Here is a 23,977-nt window from a genome sequence, read left to right as displayed (position 1 = left end):
ACATGAAAATACAGATTGGTTTCATACAAGATCAATTTACATATTAAAATGATAGAGTTTTCATTACCTGTGTAATCCTTGATATCATAGAGTTTACTGACAGGATTATTATTTTTGAACATGTATAAATTAAAGGGTGCTGGGTTCTTGCCAATCTTCTTCCATATCTCAATATCAGGAGTGGTCCAGCGTCCTGCCAATATGTCATAGTCCCTTTGCCCAAAGTGGACTAGCTTAGTGAGTGGATCATACAAACCTCCATGATATCCAATCACTAGCTGGAAGTCAGGGTTAGAGTCAAAATAGATCTCTCCAAAAGCAGTGTACTGGATATGTTTGAGCATGAGGCCATTGCTGCTGAACACAGCTAGTGGTGTGCCATTGTTGTCCGAGGCAATGTAAAATTCTTCACCACTACTTATCTCCATTGCAAACAGGTGTCCTTGGAGATCATAATAAAGGCAGGTGATCTCCGAGCTAGAATGGTTATATACATGGGTTATCCTAGAGGGATAATTAAGATCGGCATAAAAAAATTGCAGGTGTTTTCCAAGACTAGTCTTGCTGGATATTCTACGACCGAGACCATCGTAGCGGTATATTACAGTCCACCCACTGCCTTTGCTGTACACTCTGGTGAGAAGTCCCTTGGAGCTATATTCAAAGATCTCAGTCCCTCTCTGACGCAGGAAGCCATCTTCATCTAATCGATACTGAACATCGCCTAGTCTTGTTATCCGGTCTCTCAGATCATATCGTAGTGGGGTTAATCGTCCACTGTTACTAGGGTTCAGCAAATGGAGGTTACCATTCAGATCATAATTGTATCTCCACATTATTTTTTCATTCAGCAGAACTGTCTGAAGCTGTCCATCTCCATCATATTCATAGGCATATTTAGTGGTGTTCGCAAAAGGCCCAATTTTAATTTCCCGTTTTGTGACTCTCCCCATGCTGTCATACTGAATAGTAAGTCTATACATTTCTGACCTTAGGACATCGTACCGTACTTCCCTAACTCGGCTATGGGCATCAAAGTGCTTAGTGTAAGTCATTACAGCTGTTGAAATGACCTTGATGACTTCGTAATGGAGCACACCAAACTTTCCAAACTGGTCCATTTTTCCAGATATATCATCAAACTGATATAATTCAATGGGCAATGGGGTTTCATTGATCACACCCTGCATACTTGTAACTCTGAAGTTATTGTCATAACTGTAGTCAAATCTTGCATTCACCATGCCATCTTCACTGAAGCGGAATATCTGGCGATCAATTAAAGGGCCAATCTGCCGATATCGGATAGTACAAATGAATCCATCCCCTTGAAGATTAACTGTTTTCAGGACCCCTGCGGTCTCATCATATGTAAAGCTAACTCTTGTGCTATCGTACAGAACTTCTGAGACTTTAGTTTGTCTCTTGTATTTATAAAGAACTCGACGCCCTGTTCCCAGGAAAGCTGTTTGCAAAAGCTGGCCTTCCTCATTGTAATCCATTATAACGGAAGCATTGCTTTCTGGGGGATTGTATATGTTTCGGTAATAACCAATGGAACGGATCGTTTGCATTGTATGTCTGGCAACACTAGGCATTGTGATGGCGGAAAGCCTGTCCAATAAATCATATTCAAAAATATACTGCCGTTGACTGTGAAGTAGCAAAACCATTGTCTGGAAAAAAAAGAAATAATAATCTCCATGATGAATTAAATAAACATACAGAATAATAAGTACTGATTTTTAGCAAAATATCATTAGGCTTTTCACTGGAGAAAATAATTCTCTCTTTTAATTGAATCATCCTTGACCCTACATGTTGTTTGCAATTCTCAGCTTAATTTAGTGGATATTTTATTGTATCATTTCCTGCAATTAGTAGCAAGAGATTTATAATGTGTTGGTTGTTTTGATTGTGCCATTCTTTTGTCAAGCACAAACAGCCAAGAAGCAGATTGTCAATGGTTATGGGCAAGTCATATGTAATAAACGAGACAGAAGTGATACTGCTGATTGTGCCAGTATTTCAACAGGATGTAGAGAATGCAGTGACTGTTTAATTAGTCCTAACTACGTTCACATATATTTTCATAATGGTGGCATGACTTAGCAAACCTACCTTTATTAAGTCTTTTCAGTATAATTATACCAGAAAACAAGGATAACTCACCCATAAAGTTATTATTTACCAGAAACGCTGCTTTATATAAAGATAATGAGGCCCATTCACACAAACTTCATTCTTTGTGTTCTCATTCTCACCCTCCTTACGCTCGTGCCATAGACCGTACGCCAAGTACTATAATGGCCTCTCTTGACCAGAAGCAGGTTGCAGCTGTTTTTAAATCCTAAACTGCATATCACGCTGACACGAGACCGAGTTACAGCTATATTCCCTCTGTTCTTACAGTCATCGGGCATTTAAGTTTAAGTGCAGTTTTGTGATTTTTGGTGCCATCGATGAGACACACTGACATGTGCTGCTGAATTTTTGTACCATTTGGAGCAGATCAGCTAGTTCACTTCTACCAACGGGTGTTTTTGGCGCATTTTGTTATTGTCATTGTGTGGCTTTTGCACAGCATGGGGAATTATGTTAAATTGTGACAGATTGCAGTGTTATGGAAACACAAGGACATAGACTACTGTATGCTAATGGTCGTAGATAGAACGGGAAAGCTGGTTACCAAAAGCATGCTGTACAGCTAAAGCATTACTTTATATTGCTTTCTGCATGAAAAAAGCCAGTTTGTTGTTTACTCTATATTCCCTAAATGGCTTTGCAAAAGTCTACTTAAAGTCAAATACTATTAGCATGGCAAATGGGGATACTTTAATTTCATTTTTTCCACTTAGCCAGGCATATTTCTCTCTGCTGTGCTACACAAAAAAGCCCTTCAAGAACAAGCCTGTATAATTTTGATATATAAAACAAGAAGAATGTAAAATTGCTCTGGGTGTTCTACAATCGTGGCATAAAGTATATATGAACTAAAAGTTTAATAATACTGATATTCACACTCGCTCATACAGTACGTAAGTCTGTATTTTATTTAACTATACACAGAACCAACAATAAACACATAAAATTACCCATGCATCTACTAAAGAGTACAGTAATGTTGCTGTGATTATTTCTATAGCTGCAAATTACCAATATGTAACTACAACACTGGATCTGAGAAGAAACATTAACTAGAGAAAGGACACGTGACACTGTCTGCAGTCTTACGGTGTACCCATCGCCTACACACTTTGTACACAGACTTTCTGCTATCAACTTACTAAGGTCTAGTGGCACCATTGGAGCATTCAGTAGATGAAGTACAATTTAAACCAGAGGTTCCCAAACTCCCCCATTACAGTCCACGTTTTAGGCATATCCAAGCTTGAGCACAGGTGATTAATAAGTACCTCAGTTAATTTGATTTAACCATCTGGACTAAAATGTGGATATCCTTAAAACCTGGACTGTAATGGCGGAGTTTGGGAACATCTGCTTTAAACTAAAAAGCAAGACAGGCTAAAGAGATCTTAGCTCACCTTTTCTAGGTAAGTATAGCTCCAGGTCTTGCCATCTGCAAATGACCTTGATACAATCCTACCCTGTCCGTCATAATCGACTTTCTCACTGGTGGTGCCACGCTGAATGCTGGCAATTTGGCCTGTTGATGAGTAGGTGACATTGACTGCCATAAAGTTTGTGCCAGGGAGCCATAGAGTGGGATGACCAGCACTATCATAGGTAATCTTCAGGGTGAATTTTCGATGGTCATCATAGATCTTTTCTGTCTTCATGGTTCGATCATAGTCAACTGAAAGTAGGTTTCTGCCATTTACCTTTTATAAAGCAAACAAGAATAAATCAAACAACGGAAGCATCAGGCAGTTATTACTTTGCAAACTATCAGCTTTTTGTTTAGACACCATTTACAATGATTGATTTTCTTTGCCAGTAAATTAATTTAGCAACTACTTGGTATAAGTGTAAGGCATTAGACTAACTGCTGCTTTTAAAAGGTTTAATTAAACACAGAGACAGCATGGCATTTATTCAACCTCTTCTAAATTGAGGTCTTTGGAATTTAGTCATCTGTTAAAAAAGTCATCTGTTAACGTGTATTAATTGAAAAGTTTCATAAGCACGTGTCTCTTGAACATAGGTATCTCGGTAAGCATGTCCAGTTGCATGTAGATTGCCCATTATCCAGCTGGCTGTGAGTATCTGACATTACTTTCAGCAATGACGGAGAGAATTCAATTCATAGCAAGATGCCACCGCATATTACTGCAATGTTTGGCTGAAGCATTACTGTCTTTTACGGTAAGCTTTGAAAAATTTTATTTAAATTCCGCTTAGATATGGTTTGCGACGTGTCTTCACCTGACTGTTCCGAAGGCACTTCCCAGCCATACTTTTGGCCCCTGCAGAGTCTAGAATTGTGTAGAATTAATAATAACGCGTCACATATAATGATGCTGTGATATCACTGAAATATTATGAATTACAATATAGGGTCTTATTTATGAATCCCTATCTCCAGAAAAAAAAAGACAGTTTAATAGGCACAAAAAAAAAGAATTTCTATAACCGCAATAGATCATCATACTTTTCAGCCCCATATAGATAAATAGTCCCCTAAATGTACATGTCATTGTTTTTTTCTTTGAAAAGCACTTTGAACACATAGGGGTAAATTTTACAGCCTGCAAGTCTGCCCAATGTTTTAAAATGGCAATCATTTAAAAGACAAAACCAACCTGGCTTTGCATTGTAAATGATTGCCCCTTTAAAATATTGGGTAGACTAGCCAGAAATTCGCCAATGCCTGTAATCACAGGCTATTTACCCCATACAGGCTGATTTAGAGTAAAGTGCAAATCCAGCTACTGGGTGTAAAATGTACATGTGGCAAAGGACAATGCGTGCTGTAGTATGTACTGTACGGGCAGAATTCAAGAGCAGCAGAATTTGTCCTGCACCACAAGAAAAATGTCTGTATTTGCAACTTTTGCAGAACAACTTAGTTTGCTTGACTGGAAAGTCAGCATGCAAAATTTACACACAAGACAGAACTATACAGTGTAAAGTTGTTGTTTTTTTGTAATAGTTATACTAGCCTTCAAAAGTCTACAGGAAACTGGTAATAGTTATACTAGCCTTCAAAAGTCTACAGGAGACTGGTAATAGTTATACTAGCCTTCAAAAGTCTACAGGAGACTGGTAATAGTTATACTAGCCTTCAAAAGTCTACAGGAGACTGGTAATAGTTATACTAGCCTTCAAAAGTCTACAGGAGACTGGTAATAGTTATTCTAGCCTTCAAAAGTCTACAGGAGACTGGTAATAGTTATTCTAGCCTTCAAAAGTCTACAGGAGACTGGTAATAGTTATACTAGCCTTCAAAAGTCTACAGGAGACTGGTAATAGTTATACTAGCCTTCAAAAGTCTACAGGAGACTGGTAATAGTTATACTAGCCTTCAAAAGTCTACAGGAGACTGGTAATAGTTATTCTAGCCTTCAAAAGTCTACAGGAGACTGGTAATAGTTATACTAGCCTTCAAAAGTCTACAGGAGACTGGTAATAGTTATTCTAGCCTTCAAAAGTCTACAGGAGACTGGTAATAGTTATACTAGCCTTCAAAAGTCTACAGGAGACTGGTAATAGTTATTCTAGCCTTCAAAAGTCTACAGGAGACTGGTAATAGTTATACTAGCCTTCAAAAGTCTACAGGAGACTGGTAATAGTTATTCTAGCCTTCAAAAGTCTACAGGAGACTGGTAATAGTTATACTAGCCTTCAAAAGTCTACAGGAGACTGGTAATAGTTATTCTAGCCTTCAAAAGTCTACAGGAGACTGGTAATAGTTATACTAGCCTTCAAAACTCAAGAATTACAGAGAGTATTACAATAACTAGCAGATAAAAATAACCTGTATAAATATTAAACAACACTATGGGCCAAATGTAATATGGAGAGAGTTTAGAAAATGTGGGAGTTTAGCAGTAACCTCTCACATTGGTGAAGTTTTATCTTCATAATGGGAAAACATCTGAATGAGATTTTAAATTGTGAGAGTTTTTTGAGTCTGAAAAACATGTGAGTTTGCTCTGCTGCTTTTTTCTCGGACTCTATCACATTAGCCGAGTTTTCTAAGTGTGAGAAAACTCTCATAATTTCTAACCCTATTACATTTGGCCCTATATGGGGTAAATTTACTAAGAGTCATGTCTGGCCGAGAATGAACATGCTGGGCATCGCTGGGAAATGTGTGAGTATTCTCAATCAAACGCACAGATTTATTAAGATTCGTATTTTACTGAATCGTGTTTTTCTATGCCATCGTGTGTGATTGTGTCCGAATTCAGTGGTATTGGGCTGAAATTAATAAAGCTCCCTATGAGCAGCATGTTGTGCAGAAGCTCTGCACAGATCAGTGTGACCTGTGCAGTGCTTCTGTGTGTTGTACAGTAGGTGAAAGAAAGTGATAGAAATTAAGAAAAAAAAATCATAGTGGAACCTCCCCCCCACCCAAAAAAAAAATAAAATAAGGATAACCAGCCCTGGACTTCTGAGCCTTTTCTGGAAGAGGGAAATCAGGGAGGGGGAGGGGGAACTGACGTGGGGTGACTAACTCTTTTCCTATAACCATAACCGGGCAGAACCAGCCAGGGTGGTAATGCCATAGCAGGAGAGGACACACAGGGTGGGGTGCCCCACCAAAGCATTCACCAACCCCAAAACTATTCCATGGCGCTGGTCAGTCATTTTCTCCAGTAGGCATTCAGGGGCTTGGCAACACAAAAAAATGAATACCCGATCCAGCGGACACAGAAGCACTGTATGTACATAGTGTACATACAGGGCTTAGCAGGCAAATCCGGGAAATTGGTATGCAACTACAGTATGCCACACATAGCAAAGACCCCCACTGTAGCTATGCCCATGCGGTGAGGAGATTCTAAATAGCTTTCATATTTGCATGCACATTAACGATCAGGGTTGGTGGTGTCAGACCGATGCTGACTGGGGAGCCAGCCGGGAATAGTGGACAAGTGAGAGCTGGTCGGGGGAGCTGCGGGTCCTCCTGCATAGTGCGCGGTTATCAGACAGCGGATAAGTGAGTGGCTATTACCGAATAGGGATTCAAAGGATACCCCTGTCCTGGTAAATTATGTATATGTAGCCCATAGGATATAATGGCTAACGCCATCTTAAGATGATGTTGGCTAACGGGAGAAAGCTTGGTAAATCTTACAATATAGAAGCCCCCATAGGGAGCCGCTCACAGCACAGAGAAACTGGAGGGGAAGATGTAAGAACAGGTGTTAAATGTATTTTTGGTAACTGCGTACGTTATGTGCTGCAGTTACCGCTTGTAGTGAAGTGGTAAAAATTACTCGGGTGCCACGTGCCCCCATCATTTTCAGCACTGCTGTATACAAGATAGGGCACCGATCTGTCATTACATTTATAAACGATCAGTGACACTGACCATTCCGGTTATTACCTTTTTCTATTTTGCCAGCACAGGCTGGCGCTGCTGCAATCTCCACACAGCTACATCTGTCCTAGGCTGCAATTTTTTATTTTTTTTGTTAATAAAGTTTTCTTGATACTTTCAATTGTAGGAGCGAGCGTGTATCACGGGGTGAAAATGACTAGCACATGCACAGAATCTATGCTAGTTCCGGTCACAGAAGCTGACAGAGGGGGAGTGGATATCGCCGGACAGGCTAGTTAACACTCTCACTCTGCAGCAAATGTGATTATAATACATCTGGTCGGTATCTGGCCCTGCTTCACCACGATAATAAGCCAGACAACGATCGTTACACACATGATTGATAATACATCTCCATCTCAGAGTTCCACACATTGTGAACTCAGTTATTAGTTCCCGCTGAATCCTGGCTTAAGTTCACAACAAACTTTTTGGGATATTTATCAACAATTAAATTATTATTCCCATGTTTTTCTTCTTTTCTACAGAAGGATCCTCTGTTAATCTTAAATAGCCAGTCCAAGCTCAAATTATACATTACAATAAAAGTTAATTATATAAGCAACATTACTATTTTGGAGAACAAAGCATGTTATAGCCACTACTACACTTGTGCTTAGGTAATGTACTTACTCGGAGCTTCCGACCGTACACATTGACTTTTCCCTGAACTTGTTCTTTACGGAACCTCCATTCTACCAGGTTGTGCCCATTTTCTCCTGGAAGAGTCATATTTCTCTTTGTCATAGTTGGGTTAGCTGGCCCTGCTAGAATATGAGGCTCTGTCTGGAAGTGAAAATCCAATCCATTGCCATAGATGATTCTGACAGAACCATCATAACCAACTTGGTAGCTGTTTCTCAACTGATCTGGGAACCAACACAGAAAATAACCATAAATTAAGAGCATATTTAATGAATACAGCAACAATTTACACAAAGAAATTATGTGAATGGTTACATGAATATCAATGCATCACAGTAACATGCTCTATGACAAAATGTAACTCCTATATTGAGGCTGTCACTGTCAGTAGTATTGTAATGGCCGACCCACCTACCTATCTAACAATTGGTTAAGTTCATACACACTTACCAATTATTCGGCCGATGTGTCTACGCTGACATCACAACTGGGCACAGTCACCGGTGGGTCCATGCAGCAAGTGTACGGGCAGTTGGCGGGTAACCCATACACACATCCATTTGTGCCAGTATATATGCAAGATATATCGGCATTGGCTATGCTGCAGGACAGATGCGATATGTCTGTACACACCCGCTGATGCACTACAGATATATCTATCAGTGTGTACCCAGTTTTAATCATCATGTGTTCATTCAACAGTCTGTGCTAATTGGAGTTTGTTTGAGGAGCTCCTTATACTGATCTGTGGCAAGCACAGGTAGCCAGATATAGGATTCAGACCAGTGAATTATTGCTCTAGCTGTGGCCCAGCTAGACTATTCTACTTGCTATCCTGACCATGCATTGTTTTTTATTACTTTGTCTGGCATTGCCCCGAATCAGATTGTTTATTGACTATTGCCTCTTGGCACTAGCCCTGATCCCTGCTACAGTAGTACACCTGACCATTTTCATGTTTCACCTTGTTAGATGCCTATCTGACCTGCCCTACTTTCGACTATCTGCTGTGCTGTGCACACTTCCACATTAGTATATTCCATTCTGCTGTATATTAGATTGTGGTATCACCAACCTGTCTCTTACATATATAGAGTTTTGTTGACTGCACCATCTTGCGGTAAACTTATACTCCCCCCATTAAGTTCTGGGGCAAAAAAAGTGCCAGTATCACGCGGTGGATCAACGGTTACACCCAAGTGTATATACAGTATCTTTTCTACTGCCAGTGAGCACAAGTCACACTCTACGGGAAATGGGTCTGCTAAAGGGGAAAACCGGAAAACACATTTAGATGCTTACACATACTGGGTGCAGTCATCACAGTCAATTCCTTTGGATAGTTTATAAAAAAAACGCAAGAGCCAAATCGGAAAAGCTGTATAGAATATAAGTTTCTATGCAGTAGTAGTAGTGGTAGTCTTTCACCTCTTCAGAACCGAATTAGATCACACATAAAATTGTTAGGGTCCTAGTGGGAAGGATGTCGGTAATATTTTTCCCTATTAAAGTGTGCCATGTACGTACCTTGAACCATTGTATAGAAGGAATCAATTGACGATAAATTGGAAGTAATGCTGACATCTTCCTCTCTGCTAGATGACTCTATATCTACTGTGATGGCCTTGTCCATTTCACCATGGAGATTTGTGACCACACCGGTTGGGAACGTTACATTGGTAAGACGACCTTCACTGTTGTAGCTAGAACCAAAAAATTTGGCGAGTTAATGCTTTTGTCTAGTATGCAAAATCATATTCCATGAATCAATGACTTTTAAAATGAGCCCAATATGTTTGGCACAGAAATAAAATGTATGTAATCTGCAATATACTGTATTGTTTTATCTGAAAACACAGGTTAATCTCATATTCTCCTTTTTTATACTTTTCTTAGTGTTAAGTACACACAGGCAAAACATTAAAAAAAAAATAAAAGAGTTGTCTTTTTTCTTTGCTTTTGGTAACTTCATTTTTCTTTATCTTCTTTATAGTGCTATTAATTATTTTTAGAAAGCTAAGTGTCATGTTATAATGGCAACCAACATATTGACAACATTAGTGAGCAGAGGGGCTTTGTAACACTACATTTGTCAACATTCACAGTATACTTCCTCACCCCCTGTCACTGCCATCTTGTATTGGGGGGGTCTGACTCAGAGATCAGATACAAGTCTCCCCCATGAAAAGAGTTATAGGAAGACATCTTATAATAAATAAACAAACAGCATTATGTTAAAATAGTCTAAAAAAAAAAAAAGCAAGTAATTGTAATTGCATCTTTAATTGTGCCTATAGGGGATGTATATTCCTGATTTCATTTCATGGTATCCCTCTGTATTGGTGTCAGTCAGTAAATAATCCATCTGTCTTTTATCTTTTCTTTTTTTTTCAAAATGATGTCAAACTCACCACTGACACTTGGCTGTAGCCCTGACCTGTGGTGGTACACATTAATAAGACTGCCATGAGGGGATTATAAAGAGATGATGGACATTATGTGATAAAGACTATGATGACAACATATTACAGATAAACTTAGCAAGCAGACACTTTCATAGGAGCGAGAAATTTTCCTTTAACATACTGTAGCTATTAGAACACATGCGTACTTTGTAGCTATTAGAACATACAGTATGCGTAATTTGTAGCTATTAGAACACATGAATACTTTGTTGCTAATAGGACACATACATACTTTGTAGCTATTAGAACACATACATACTTTGTAGCTATTTTAGAACACATACATACTTTGTAGCTATTAGAACACATATGTACTTTGTAGCTATTAGAACACATGAATACTTTGTAGCTATTAGAACACATGCGTACTTTGTAGCTAATAGAACACATGCATATTGTACTTTGTAGCTAATAAAACACATGCGTACTATGTAGCTATTAGAACACATGCGTACTTTGTAGCTATTACCACACATGCATACCTTGTAGCTATTACAACACATGCATATTGTACATTGCAAGCTACAATAGAGCAATCTAAGAGAACTTAGGGCCTGATTCAGACCCGGACGCTAAGCCGTGGATGCACGCTATGGCCGATAATTGCCCGTTTGCGCATGCATTTGCGTCAATATATGCATGCGTGAGTCACTCACTGCGCTCAGGAATTGTGCGCTTGTAGTACACAAACTGGACGCTAATTTGAGGGACAGATAGTGCCGTTTGTGGGTTGTAACAGGGGAAGGTGCTTGTGAAACGGGGAGTGGTGCTGCGAACACAGGCGTGTCTGGGCATATAAACGTCGTTATATGGGTGTGCATAATTAGCAAAGATGCGTCATTGTAAATGTCACTTGGCAGTGCTTGTGGCGGGGTAGGGTCTACCTCAAGCACTGCGTGCAGCTCCGCTGGCTCTCAATGGTTCTGATTAATCATACACTTCCTGGAGATGACGTGTGCTAAGAGAGAAAAGTGGGCGTCTTTATACCGGTGTGCGTTCACTCTGCCGTCGCTCTCTAAGACATAGAGGGCGTCCTTACACCAGACAGTGCGATCACAAAATTTCCATACCCGGCACCTTTTGGCTGCGAGAGAGCGCAGCTTAGCATCCAGGTATGAATCGACCCCTTAGAGCTCTACACCTGAGTATCATTGCTAGAGGTACAGTAGCAAGAGATGAGACCCCTGTCAAGGGCGAAAATTTCTGATACTGGATTCCTCTCAGTCAGTAACAAAGTCATGTTATGGGAACCATTTAATCATGGGGAGGTCAGCCTTTATGTAAATGTAGCCTTTTAAATAGGATTTTATCTTAAAGTATAAAGTGGTGTGGATATAGCATTGATGCATTCATCAATCAGCACATTGTGTAGTAATATAGATACCATGCTAGCTGTAGAAACATATGCTAATATTTCTCAGAAACACACATGTAATACAACACCAGATAATACCAGATATACACAGTATTTTAAGTCTTTCTGCCTTTAGAATTTCCAAGCACATTAGTATATAAAATGGACAAAAGACCATGCCCACCTCCAACATGTTAGGAATAATATTTGGTTTATCTCATCTATGCAAAGATATCTTTCACCTACAGATACATGTGACCCTATATGAGAGCCCTGGCTTGCATGTGCATCCCCCACTCCATATTAGTATTAACTGTTTGTCATTTTTTTCATTTTAAACTGATGAACTACTCTCCCCCCTACCCCATTTCTTCCTCCCTCACCAATAATCCAGATTTTCTAAATTTTAAGAAGTCAGGACAGAACCCAGAGTTCATTCTTTCAGCACTGCAATATTGAAAATCGGGTGGCTAAAAAACGTCAATATATTCGCCAAAAAAACAGGTGAAAACGCAATTGGCAAAAAAAAACTTGAGGTAAGTTTTATCCATCCCAGACCAGGCGAAAAAAAAGCAAAATCTCTATTTTTGGCTAAAAATGTGGGGATTCCTTTCAGAACCCTTTGGACACCCCCTCCCCCTAATGATAAATTACCCCCAAAAAATTTCGTAAGTTGCGCACTTTGTTGCAAAACGACCGCACAATTTTGGGTGAAAAGAAAAACCCTGTTGAAAGTAATAGGAAGCAATTTTTTTTCCAGGAAATTACTGTTCGTTAAAATGGGTTCAAGTATATTTTCATGTCGTACAAACACAATTTTAAAAACCGTAAAAAAAGCCTGTTGTGACCGTGTGCGATGATCCATACCGCCCCCCAGAAAAATCAGACCCAATACATTAAATCCATTTCCAACATTTTGGGGGTTTTTTACTCAAAATTGCGTGATCGTTTTTCACCAAAGTGCGCAACTTACGAATCTTTTGGGGGATAATTTATCAGTAGGGGGGTGTCCAAAGGGTTCTGAAAGTAATCCCCACATTTTTAGCCAAAAATAGAGATTTTTCATTTTTTTTCACCTGGTCTGGGATGGATAAAACTTATCTCCAGTTTTTTTTTTGCCAATTGCGTTTTCACCTGTTTTTTTGGCGAATATATTGACGTTTTTTAGCCTATGGCGAAAAAAATGGCCGTTTTCGCTGCTAACTGAGTACGGCCCTTAGTTGGGAGACTTAGAACATGGGAAAGTGGATTCCACTGTACAAAAACTTTTAGAGCAAATAGGAGGAGGAATATGGCCACGCTGTGTATAACTTGGACTTACAGGAGGGCGATTTAATTGCTTTTTACGTAATTAATGGGTGTCCAATGTTGCAATTCAATTATTTTGGGCGCCCATTAATTATCGCGCTCTTCACGGCCAATTAGACCAGGTTTAGCTGTGTAAACCGGCTAAACGCGTCTAAAGTCCAGGTTAGGGCGCCCCATATAAGTACTTATTGCACATTTCTGCTTGCCCTAACGTAGCAACAATTTAATTGCTCCATTGGGGGCCCGGTACTACCAGCTGCAGGTGAAAACAATTGAATCATCCCCACAATATAAATAGTGTTCCCAATATTTAATTTTTCACAGAAAATAGAAAATCAGTGGGTTAAAAAGACCGAATCACATAAAGTAACCATATCTGTGCTTGATTTTGGACAAAGTATTTTATTAAAATATGCATAGGTAAAAGGAATAATCAGCATTGGGAAATTTGAGTTTCAGCCAATGCTCACATAGGACGGGACGTACTAAGCGTCACATCAGCGATGCAGTACATCCCGGCTGTCTTCAGGTACATAACTTGACTGATTACCACGGTATATACCTAGAATATTGCAAAGGACAGCTTTCCCGATAGGAGCTTTCCTTTGCAATGGCTCCGGACAGAGGGCCTTCTGAGTAAAAAAAGTCCCTCTGGCGTCCTCATGCACAGGCCGCGGTAGGGTGATGGGAGAAATCTGATCGGAGCGTCCTGTTAAGAAGGCCATAACCGTCTATTGGGTAACACCGGGACGAAGCACCAGAATGCATCGCATTGTACACATTTTCCCTTTTAGTACATCTCGGCCCTTAGTGCTAGATATAAGGATTAGTAGGTAGAATACTTCACAAACATACTACCTTTGTATAATGCCCACATGAGCTCTCGGGTTCATATATGTATCCATAAATCTGGCTCTGATACTAGCCAGTGCCTCCCCAGCCATTTACCTCACTGTACGTCACTAGACATACACCTGCAACATTACATACATTCCCCAGAAACCCAAGCATTTGCAGGCCCGAAACACATCCCAAAAAAACCACTTAATGTGAGCAAATCATACTATAATATCACTGCTGTAATATCTGGCACACAAAGCCAACTCCATAAATGTACAAACTGGGCAGGAAAATACACATTACCCTGGCTTAGATGGAAATCTTAATGCCATAAATGACATGCGGTGCCACCCTGCCTCAGCATTGTGTGCTTTTAATACCAATAAAAGAGCACTTTTCAGACTACAAGCAGCATGTATCCAGTTTCTTGCTTAGAATGTGCTCTTACTCTACACAAGGTGCAGTATAATTATAGTAAACACTGCTATTAATGCAAATATGGGTAAACTAAGCAGGATCAACATATGAACGCTGCTAAAATAATGGTTTGAGTCATCTGTACAGTCTATAAACACATGCTAAATGGTTAACTACCACCTATACAAATTTACACATTAATAGTAATTGCCATTTTATACTGTAGTAATAATGGATCCTTTACCATTAATTAGCATTTTGGACTTTACATTAAAATATACAGGATCATGTTAACAGTTTGTTTCAGAAACCCTCAAAACAACTTGCTGCTTTTTTTCACTGCAGCTCACATAGAAACAGCAGAATGTGCAGCACTGATCTCTGAGCCCGATTCAGTTTGGATCGCAATTGCTAATATGCACGCAATCGGCCGATTGTTACGTACTGCGCGTGTGTATGCAGCACAGTGTGCGTGTGTATGCATCGCACTGCACAAACTGGCCACTGCGATTGGGACGGCGATCATAGTGACTACGCAGACTCATCGCGGAGTAAATTATCCGCAGCGATGCCCTACGCAGCCTGAGGTATCATAGCAGGTGCTGAAGTTAGCAATTTCTTGCGCAAGTGGACATGAGGCTGTGATGGTACACGATTGTACCAATGTTTTCGCAGTATTGCTACACATTACGGTTGTGTGTAAGGTAAAGTGGGTGTCCGTATGTAGTGCTGCTGCTGCGGCATAGCAATCACAATTAATCAGTTGAACTGCGTGCGTAATCGCAGCTGCGATCGCAATAGTGGTCCTTGCTGAATCAGGCCCTCTCTCGTTTAGAAGTGCACATTACAAAGTGGACAACCACATCCTGCTCTTTGGAAACACACCAGTAAAAGTAGCATACAAGAATTACTGGCTTTATTTGTATTTAATGTCCAAATTTTTCTGTTAATCAATAAAATGACACTATAAATATGTGTATTGGTCACATATACACTGCATGCGGCACGAACACATCAATTGTGCTAGTAACAAACTGTCTCGAGCTTGTATTCAGATGATGGTAACTATACAAGTGAAGTGTATGGTTTGTTGGGAACCCCACAAAAGAAAACATCTTGATGGTTTGGTTAAACGAAGCTACCAATGGGCTTAAGGCTAACAGTGTAAATCATCCTCACAGTTGGAAGATGACATTATCACTGTTGTTAATATCATCATTACACAATATTAGCTAATCCCCTCTGGAATTAAAAGTTACAGAAGTATCTGTGTATTGTAATTGGTGGCAAAGGTCTTCCTAATAGAATTTGTAGTTCATTTTGATGAACATTAGTTTTTCCACACTTTTTAAAAGTAGCCTCCTGTGCTGATTGCTCATAAGGCTCCCGGCTGTGCTAAACACTCTTTCCAAGTACACACTAGAGGGTGGACAGCTTAAGAACACCATAGCTAGTCTGTGCAAGGGGCTCTAAATTACTGTTTTTCCTCCCAGTATTCAGTGAGACTGTGTGAGATGCTAATTTGTACATATTCATTAAAGTAATCCTCCACCATTCTAAGATGCTTACTGTATCAGATTAGGTCACAGTAGAGGTGTCAACTTATATGGCCAATTATTTGAAGCTAGACCAGATGCCATAATGTTTCATTCTGGTGTGCTGAATTGACTCATCATCCTCATCACCACTGGGTCTCATGTAAAAGGTAATTTTGTTCCTGGTATTTGCAGAAGAAGCTGAAGCAGGACACATTGCCGTGTCATGTGCACTGATTTGCCTGTTTTACAGGTGACATATGTAGACAGAGTGAGAAGGTGGTACATAGGAGGTTACAGAAAATGCCTTACCATAATTGGCCCTGGCTTTCACAGTAGACATTCTAGTGCATTCCTGGCCAACCTGTGGCTCTCCAGCTGTTGTGAAACTACAAGTCCCAGCATGCCCTGCTACAGTTTTGCTATTAGGGAATGCTAAAACTGTTGCAAGGCATGCTCGGACTTGTAGTTTCACAACAGCTGGAGAGCCACAGTTTGGCCAGGCCTGTTCTAGTGCATGAACGAGCAATGGCAGGACCACCACTCACAAAGAAAGGCCCTTATCTGAGTCTTTCCTTGACACTATGTGTGACGTATGGCATGTTGGCAGTTTTACGTTTGTCAGCAGTAACTATCCTTTCATAGTAATGTTGTCTTTAAGATTGTGAAATCATTTTTAGATTTAAGTTGCCCTTTCTTACACCATGTTTCCCCATGACCTGCTTTAAAAGTAGATGTTGAAGTGCTATGACTGCCAACACTAGTACTGGGTTGCTCTTCTTCTATTGACTGATCCATGATTTATTTTATTTTTTACTCCTGGACAGGACTAAAGCTACTGTAGTTGAACATAACTGCCACCACACCAAGTTAATGCCCTGAGGAGGCAGCCAGATTGTCGGAAAGTCTGCTTTGATTGCCACTGTTAGGATAACAATGGCAATTGTTCTAAACTGTATTAGTATTTCACAAATAAAGATACAGTAATGAATGCTATTTCTTACAGGATGAAGTATACTGTAGTTCAGGGAATGTGAATGAGTCATTCTATCACTTTTTGTATCACCAGACAATGGTGTTAAATAGCTGGGTAATAACCTGGAAACGCACAACAATTGAATAGTGTAAAAACTAAGCCACAATGAATTAATTAATGACTATGAACATTAAAACTGTCACATTTATGTGCAAGTGTGAAAAAAATAAACTACAAAATTAGACATGTTATATTCAATGAGTAATTTATGTTTATTAAACAGATATAATTTTATAAGACTTATCAATTAGGTGCCGTGATATTTAGATTAGTTTTCTTTCCATATACAAAGATAGGATTGACGCGTACTATAGATACAAAAACGACTTACCTCTTGAAGGGACTGTGAGATGTCAATTTGTGAACCTGTCTGGTTACTGCCCTGTATGATCATACATGTACTATATAATTTTTCTGTATGTTCCTCCTATGATGTACAGTGCAACGGAACCCTTGTGGTGCCATATAAATGAAAGAGAACACTAATAAAACTTAAAGTGTAGTGTATGTGCATGTGTGTATAAAATGTAGAATATACACATACACACTAGAATTAAGTCTGGGCATGTATTTTAACCTAGGTTTAGGAGGTGCCTTCTCCTGGGGGCAAATGGCTGCACTTCACATGCAGTAGCCAATCAATAGCTAGTTTTATTTGGCAGCATAACATAAACAAAACATCAAAATAAATAATAGCCTGTCTGGATCTAACACAGTTCCCTCTCTCTGGGTAGAAGGCCTAATGTCCAACTCACAAACAAAACAGCATTTAGCTCAGCACTTACATCAAACAGATGCCCCCAGATTCCCCCAGGCAGTGAGAGACTAACCAGAGAACCTGACACACCTTTTATCAGCCTCTCACAGGTTGTTAATTACCTGGTGAATACCACACAGAAGTTAAGAACCTGGGACATATATACTCCCAACAATAATTTCCACAGTGCCTTTATCACAACATACAGTGCATCCGGAAAGTATTCACAGCGCTTCACTTTTTCCACATTTTGTTATGTTACAGCATAGTTGTCTACCTTTGCTGTCTCTTCCCCGGGAGAAGCCCTGGGAGGAGAGGCAGGTGGGTGGCGATGGGGGCGAGGCCTGACGATTCACATAATTAAACCCCGCCCCCCTGCGGTAAAATGCCAGCAATTGGCTTATATTTAAATAGGGGTGGAGCCAAATTACGTGACCATCATCGCCGCAGAAATTCTCCTAATTCTGCCCACTTCACTAGGAAGTGGGCAGAATGCGGGAGAAATGCCTACCCTTCCGGGGGTGCGGGGGGTTACCCGAAAAATCGTGAGCCTCCCGCTAAAACCGGGAGAGTAGGCATGTATGTGTTACAGCCTTATTCCAAAATGGAAAAAAAATCATTTTTGTCCTCTAAATTCTACACAGAATACCCCATAATGACAATGTGTTAAAAGTTTTTTTTTTAGATTTTTGCTAATTTAATAATAAAAAAAAAACCAAAGAAATCACATGTACATAAGTATTCACAGCCTTTGCTCAATACTTAGGTAGACTCCAATTAAACTGTAGGAACACCTCAAGGATGATCAGTGGAAACAGGATGCACCCAAGCTCAATTTTGAGCTTCATGGCAAAGGCTGTGAATACTTATGTACATGTGATATCTTAGTATAATATTTTAATTGAGTTTGCAAAAATCTCAAAAAACCTTTTTACACGTTGTCATTATGGGGTATTGTGTGCAGAATTTTGAGGACAAAAATAACTTTATTCCATTTTGGAATAAGGCTGTAACATAACAAAATGTGGAAAAAGTGAAGCGTTGTGAATACTTTCCGGATACACTGTATGTACATTTTTCTTTTATTCTTGTCAAATTGAGTCAGGCAATTAGCTCAGTTCCCTTGTTTGCTTCTCTTTTCTATAGTTGAAAACTCATTTATCCCTTGCCCTTTATAAACTGGGTTCTTTTCCTATGATCTAAATTTCACTAGGGCCGGATTAAGGGTCACATGGACCTGGGGCTGAAAATGATCTAGGGCCTATTGTCCGAAGCAGAAGACCTGTGATCAGTGCTGTGTGGATGTGGGAAGTGTCATGTGGGTGTGTACACCCCCTAAACTGTACTCCCCAATGTTTTCCTAAATATGTAAAATAGAAAAATTGCATTATGTTGTGAGGAAAATAGAAATACAACTTTAATACTTATGATATATGGGCGACCCAGCTGGGCGACTGGTCATCATCATGCTGTCATGACGATGGCCTTATTGTTTATCTAAAAGCCTGGAGCTGTAGTCCCACATTGTTCATCTGGAACTGAATTTCATCCAGTGTCTATCAGTTACAATTATCTTTATTTCCTTTTTACTTTTATTGTCTTTCAGCACTGGCTGTATCATTTACACACAGACCGGAAATAATGCCATATTTATTATGCATACGATTGTCTGGACTAGTTCTGTACTTCTGAGTTTTAGTTATTCCCAAAACCGGTCCTCGAGACATCCCTAATGCATATTTTCCTACATTTTGGACCTCTCCGGCATCACGCAGCAGAGACAGGACCTGATCACGCATATTGTGTCATCATCCCCTCACACAGCCCACTTAACAAGAAAACAGAAGCGTAGTCCGGGAGGGGTCTACTATCCTACAAATCTGGGAGAACATCACAAAATTCAGGAGTCTCCTGGACTTTCCAGGAGAGTAAGCAAGCATGTCCCTAATGGGCATTAGCTACAGGTACGCTTTTCTTGCCCTATGGACAGCCAACTGATTGCATTCCTAAGATTTTACCTTATCTACTGAATAGTGAGCCTGATTCACTACGGATCGCAATATAGCGTACGGACGCAGTTCAGTGCGATTGTAAGCTAATCTATTGCGATTGCAATGCCGCCAATGCACTACATAAGGACACACACGCTATGAGGCCTCAGGCTGCGTATGGTATCGCAGTGGATAATTTATGCATGCATCTGCAACTCCGTTGAAACACACTGGCACACCTGCGTTCGCCCCCGATCACCCCCCGCCACCACCCACAAATGGCTCTTCCTGTCAATCACTCTGCAATGGGTCTGCATCGCCACTTCGACTGCCGTTCCGATCGCAGCAGCTGGTTCACGCACTGCGATGCATACGCACAGTACGCAACAATCGGCCGATTGCGTGCGTATAAGCAACTGCATTCCTTGCTGAATCAGGCCCAGTAACTGCTGTGGGATCCGGTCTATAGATCTACAGTAAAAAGATCGACAATGTCTAGTTAGACACCAGATGTTAGACAGTCAATAGGTCGACAGGGACAAAGGGTCGACACACTAAAGGTCGACGTGCAAGAAGGTTGACAGGTACAAATGGTCAACAGTGTCACAAGGTCAACATAAAAATGGTCAACATTATTTTTTTTTTTTTTTAGGGTTAGGCACTTCCCCCAATGGTTAGGGTTAGGCACTTACCCCGACGGTTAGAGTTAGGCACCAGGAGGGAGGATTAGGCACTTACCAGAGGGTTAGGCACTAGAAGGGACAGTTAGGGTCAGGCACTTACCCTGACGGTTAGGGTTAGGCACCAAGGGGAGGGTTAGGGTGAACATTAGGGTTAGAAAACAAAAAAACATGTGTCGACCATTTTTGTGTTGACTTTTTGACCCTGTCGACCATTTGTACCTTCTTACATGTACACATTTGGTGTGTGGACTTTTTGTCCCTGTCTACCTATTGACTGTCTAACATCTGGAGCCAAATGTAATAGGGTGAGAGTTTAGTAAATGTGAGAGTTTGGCAGTACAACTCTCACACTAATACATTGATCGAGTTGTATTTTCAAAACAGGAAACACCTGGATGAGAGTTTAAATCTTGAGACATTTTTGAGTCTGAAAAACATGTGAGTTTGCCTGTTCTGTGACTTTATTACATTGGCTGAGTTTAAAAATGTGACAGTTTCGTCTCACATTTTCTAAACTCTCACCCTATTACATTTCTTACAATATCTGATAATGTCGACCTTTTTACTGTAGATCTTTCAATCCACATCCAACTGCTGAAACCTGCTTCCCTTATACTGGATCCATGCCAGCATTCAGGGCAAAAAGTAGCAAGGTAATAAGACAAACATACATTGCACGGTGAGAAACCTAAATCAAGACAAGCATGTTAACCAAAGTGATGAAAAGAGACAAAAATACGACAGACTTCTAGCTGAGACCTACAATAATTTAAAAATAATTGAAATACTTATTCCCCTGTGCCACAGCCACACCTACCAATCAGATTGGTAATTTAACAATGCTGGAGGTATGTAATCATGAGTCCACAAAATCATAGCCCTAAGTAAATAATAGATATACTCAATGTTGACAACACTGATATTCTGTGGAACTTGGAAAGAGAAAACAAAACGTTGTTTAAATCTGTGCTGGTTCTATATTGCAGCTAATTCCGTAGATATTTAATGAACAAACTTTTACACCCGTCCTGTTAAAGGAATACATTACCCATGATCCTCAGTCAACCGCTGTAATCAGGGCTGGATTATGAGCCACATGGGCCTGAGGCAATGATGAGTTTCGGGCCGATTCACTTCATGTTAGCCCCGACTCTTGCTATTCAATGCCTGTTTTCTCACTACTGTAAGGCAGGGGGCGGGGCCAGGATGACGCAATCGTGCCACCATGTCCCATGCACAGCCCACCTTTGCGGCCGCCACACTCCCTCTGTGTCGACCTGGCTGCAAAGTCGGCAAGTATGTCCTCGGTTGTAGTTTAGAATCTGATAAGTTACTTTGATTACCTTACCTGTGTGGTAAGCTGATTGTGGCACCAACTAAACAAACATTAAACAAGTAAAGCAAGATATAAAGTGAACAACATATTTTATTGATCCATGAAGTACAATTTTGTACATAAACTGCTGTGTTCACTTCTTAAAGTAGTGCGTGCCTTGCTATCATCTATAAAAATAGGGACAGCTGCTGCTTATTGTCACTTTACTCTGAGATATGACACACAGCTGTTCTCTGGATACAACTGTACACAGTGCATCACATACAACAGTAATTTATGCTATCCCAGAGCAATAGCTATAGATCTGATGGCATAACTTCATGGCTGAAAGGCACAGGAGGGTATAGTTGTGTATTGTATTATATGCACGCTAATAAATCATTCTAAAAGGGAAGCTCTCTCTGAATCATTGTGGTCCTATAATATGCATTTATTCTATACAGGTACTCTTAATATGGTGCAGTTAGTATGTAATCTACAGAAAACCAGTCAGCCTTTTGCTTTCATTACCCTTATCTGCTCTAGATTTACTAAAGCTAATGTTTCTATAATTGTGGGTTATATAACCCATTTGTGCTATTTTAAACGTTATATAAATGCTATTTTCAGTATGTTATATATAAATCAACTTAACAGAACCCTTAATATTATAAACATTTCTATTTTCGAAAAGTTTTCAGTTTGTTGTTTTCCTCCTGCTTGTCTTTTCTTTCCTCCCCAATATTGTTCCCTAGTTCTGCATACTGGGCAGGGGCGATGAAGAGAGGGGGGTTCTAACTACCTGGGTTGTTGGAGGGGCCCGAGTTAGCAGTACAGCCCAGCCCCTTCCCCCCTTTTGCAGCTGAATTAAACTAGCAATTGCTAATTGGCAGCAGTATGAGTTTTCTTACTGGTCGTTACCCAGTCACAGAAGAATGAGTGCAAAGTGCACTTGGAGTGATACATCCAGTGGCGCAAGTTCATCCCAGATGCCCGGTGGCAAGTTATAGTTTGTTGCCCCCACGTCAAAGACGCTGACACTGTAATGTAGCAATTTGCATGCAGACAGGCTATAGATAGAAGTAGGTGGCAGCTGATGGTCTGACATGGAACTCTCCACTAGTGTATGGTGGCTTCTGAGGTGCCGGGAAGGGGTGCCATGTATTGGGTTACCGTGACGGTATCCTCCGGGTACATAGTTACAGCCCTAAGTGGGGTGAATATATTGTGGACAATGGAGGTGGTGCCCATTCAGAGCTGGATCCCGACGGCAGGCGCCTCCATTGTCTCCCATAGTTCTGCCCCTGGATACACCTCCCATTGCTCCAGGCTAGCTGTTAAGGGTGTGGGCAATGCCTGAGAAGGGGGTCCCTGCCCATGCAGGCTATATAACAGTCACACATATAAACACCAGTATAGACATATGCAGCAACAGTTCTTGTTGAATAATTTGGGCACCAGACCTTCTCTTATAAATATATACTTCTAATATACCTCTTTATTTCTCTCCTCTTGCACATAACTTCTGCTCTCCCTCCAGCTTATATACTTGGCAAGTCAGATGGCATATGACGATCTTATAGATATGGTTGCATTTCCTTACACTCTTCTCCACCAGCACAGTTTTAAGGCACACACATGTCCATTTGGCCTCCGGTGGCTGGTGCCTGTAGTTCTCCAACACATGTCTCACTTCTCTCATATCTGCAGCTTTAATGGAGGACACAATCTACGCAGGCAGAGTGCAGCTGATCTCCTCCTGCTCCCCAGCTCTAAGATCTCTCCCCAAGGGCAGGAAAACCTGTCTACTTTATAAGATAAGGTCCAACTCCCCTTTGGATGAAGTCTCCACCTTATTACCAATATCATCCAATAGAGGGTGTTACAGAAGAAAATATATAAGCCCAAATTGTTTTTTTTTGCTGCCTGTCCCTGTTATTTCCACCCTAAGATAGCAATAGCAATGACTATTGCAGCACTACATATACTGCTGTATAGGGACCATCAATAGTTGGCCATCAATGGCGGAGATTCGATGATTCTCTCCCATCAATGGCTGGCTATCAGGGATGGTTTTGTTTTCCCTCCCCTGAAACTGAGCTTGGTCCCACCCTGCATTAA

General features: G+C 40.4%; 1 protein-coding gene across 1 annotated transcript in view; it reads right to left on the bottom strand.

The window, feature by feature from the left end:
- Positions 1-23,977, bottom strand: part of TENM3 (teneurin transmembrane protein 3) — a 776,836-nt gene that overhangs the window by 12,533 nt on the left and 740,326 nt on the right. Inside the window, exons 25-28 of the mRNA XM_088446965.1 lie at positions 9,683-9,858; positions 8,144-8,379; positions 3,546-3,842; positions 68-1,676 (exon numbers count right to left, since the gene is read on the bottom strand). Of these exons, the coding sequence (XP_088303091.1) occupies positions 68-1,676; positions 3,546-3,842; positions 8,144-8,379; positions 9,683-9,858 (2,318 nt within the window). The remainder of the gene's footprint in view (positions 1-67; positions 1,677-3,545; positions 3,843-8,143; positions 8,380-9,682; positions 9,859-23,977) is intronic.

This window comes from Taudactylus pleione, unplaced genomic scaffold (assembly GCF_031769625.1).
Source record: "Taudactylus pleione unplaced genomic scaffold, aTauple2 ptg000408l, whole genome shotgun sequence".
Lineage (NCBI taxonomy): Eukaryota > Metazoa > Chordata > Amphibia > Anura > Myobatrachidae > Taudactylus > Taudactylus pleione.
The sequence above is the reverse complement of the archived record's forward strand: the minus strand, read 5'-3'. Positions and strand labels throughout refer to the sequence as shown.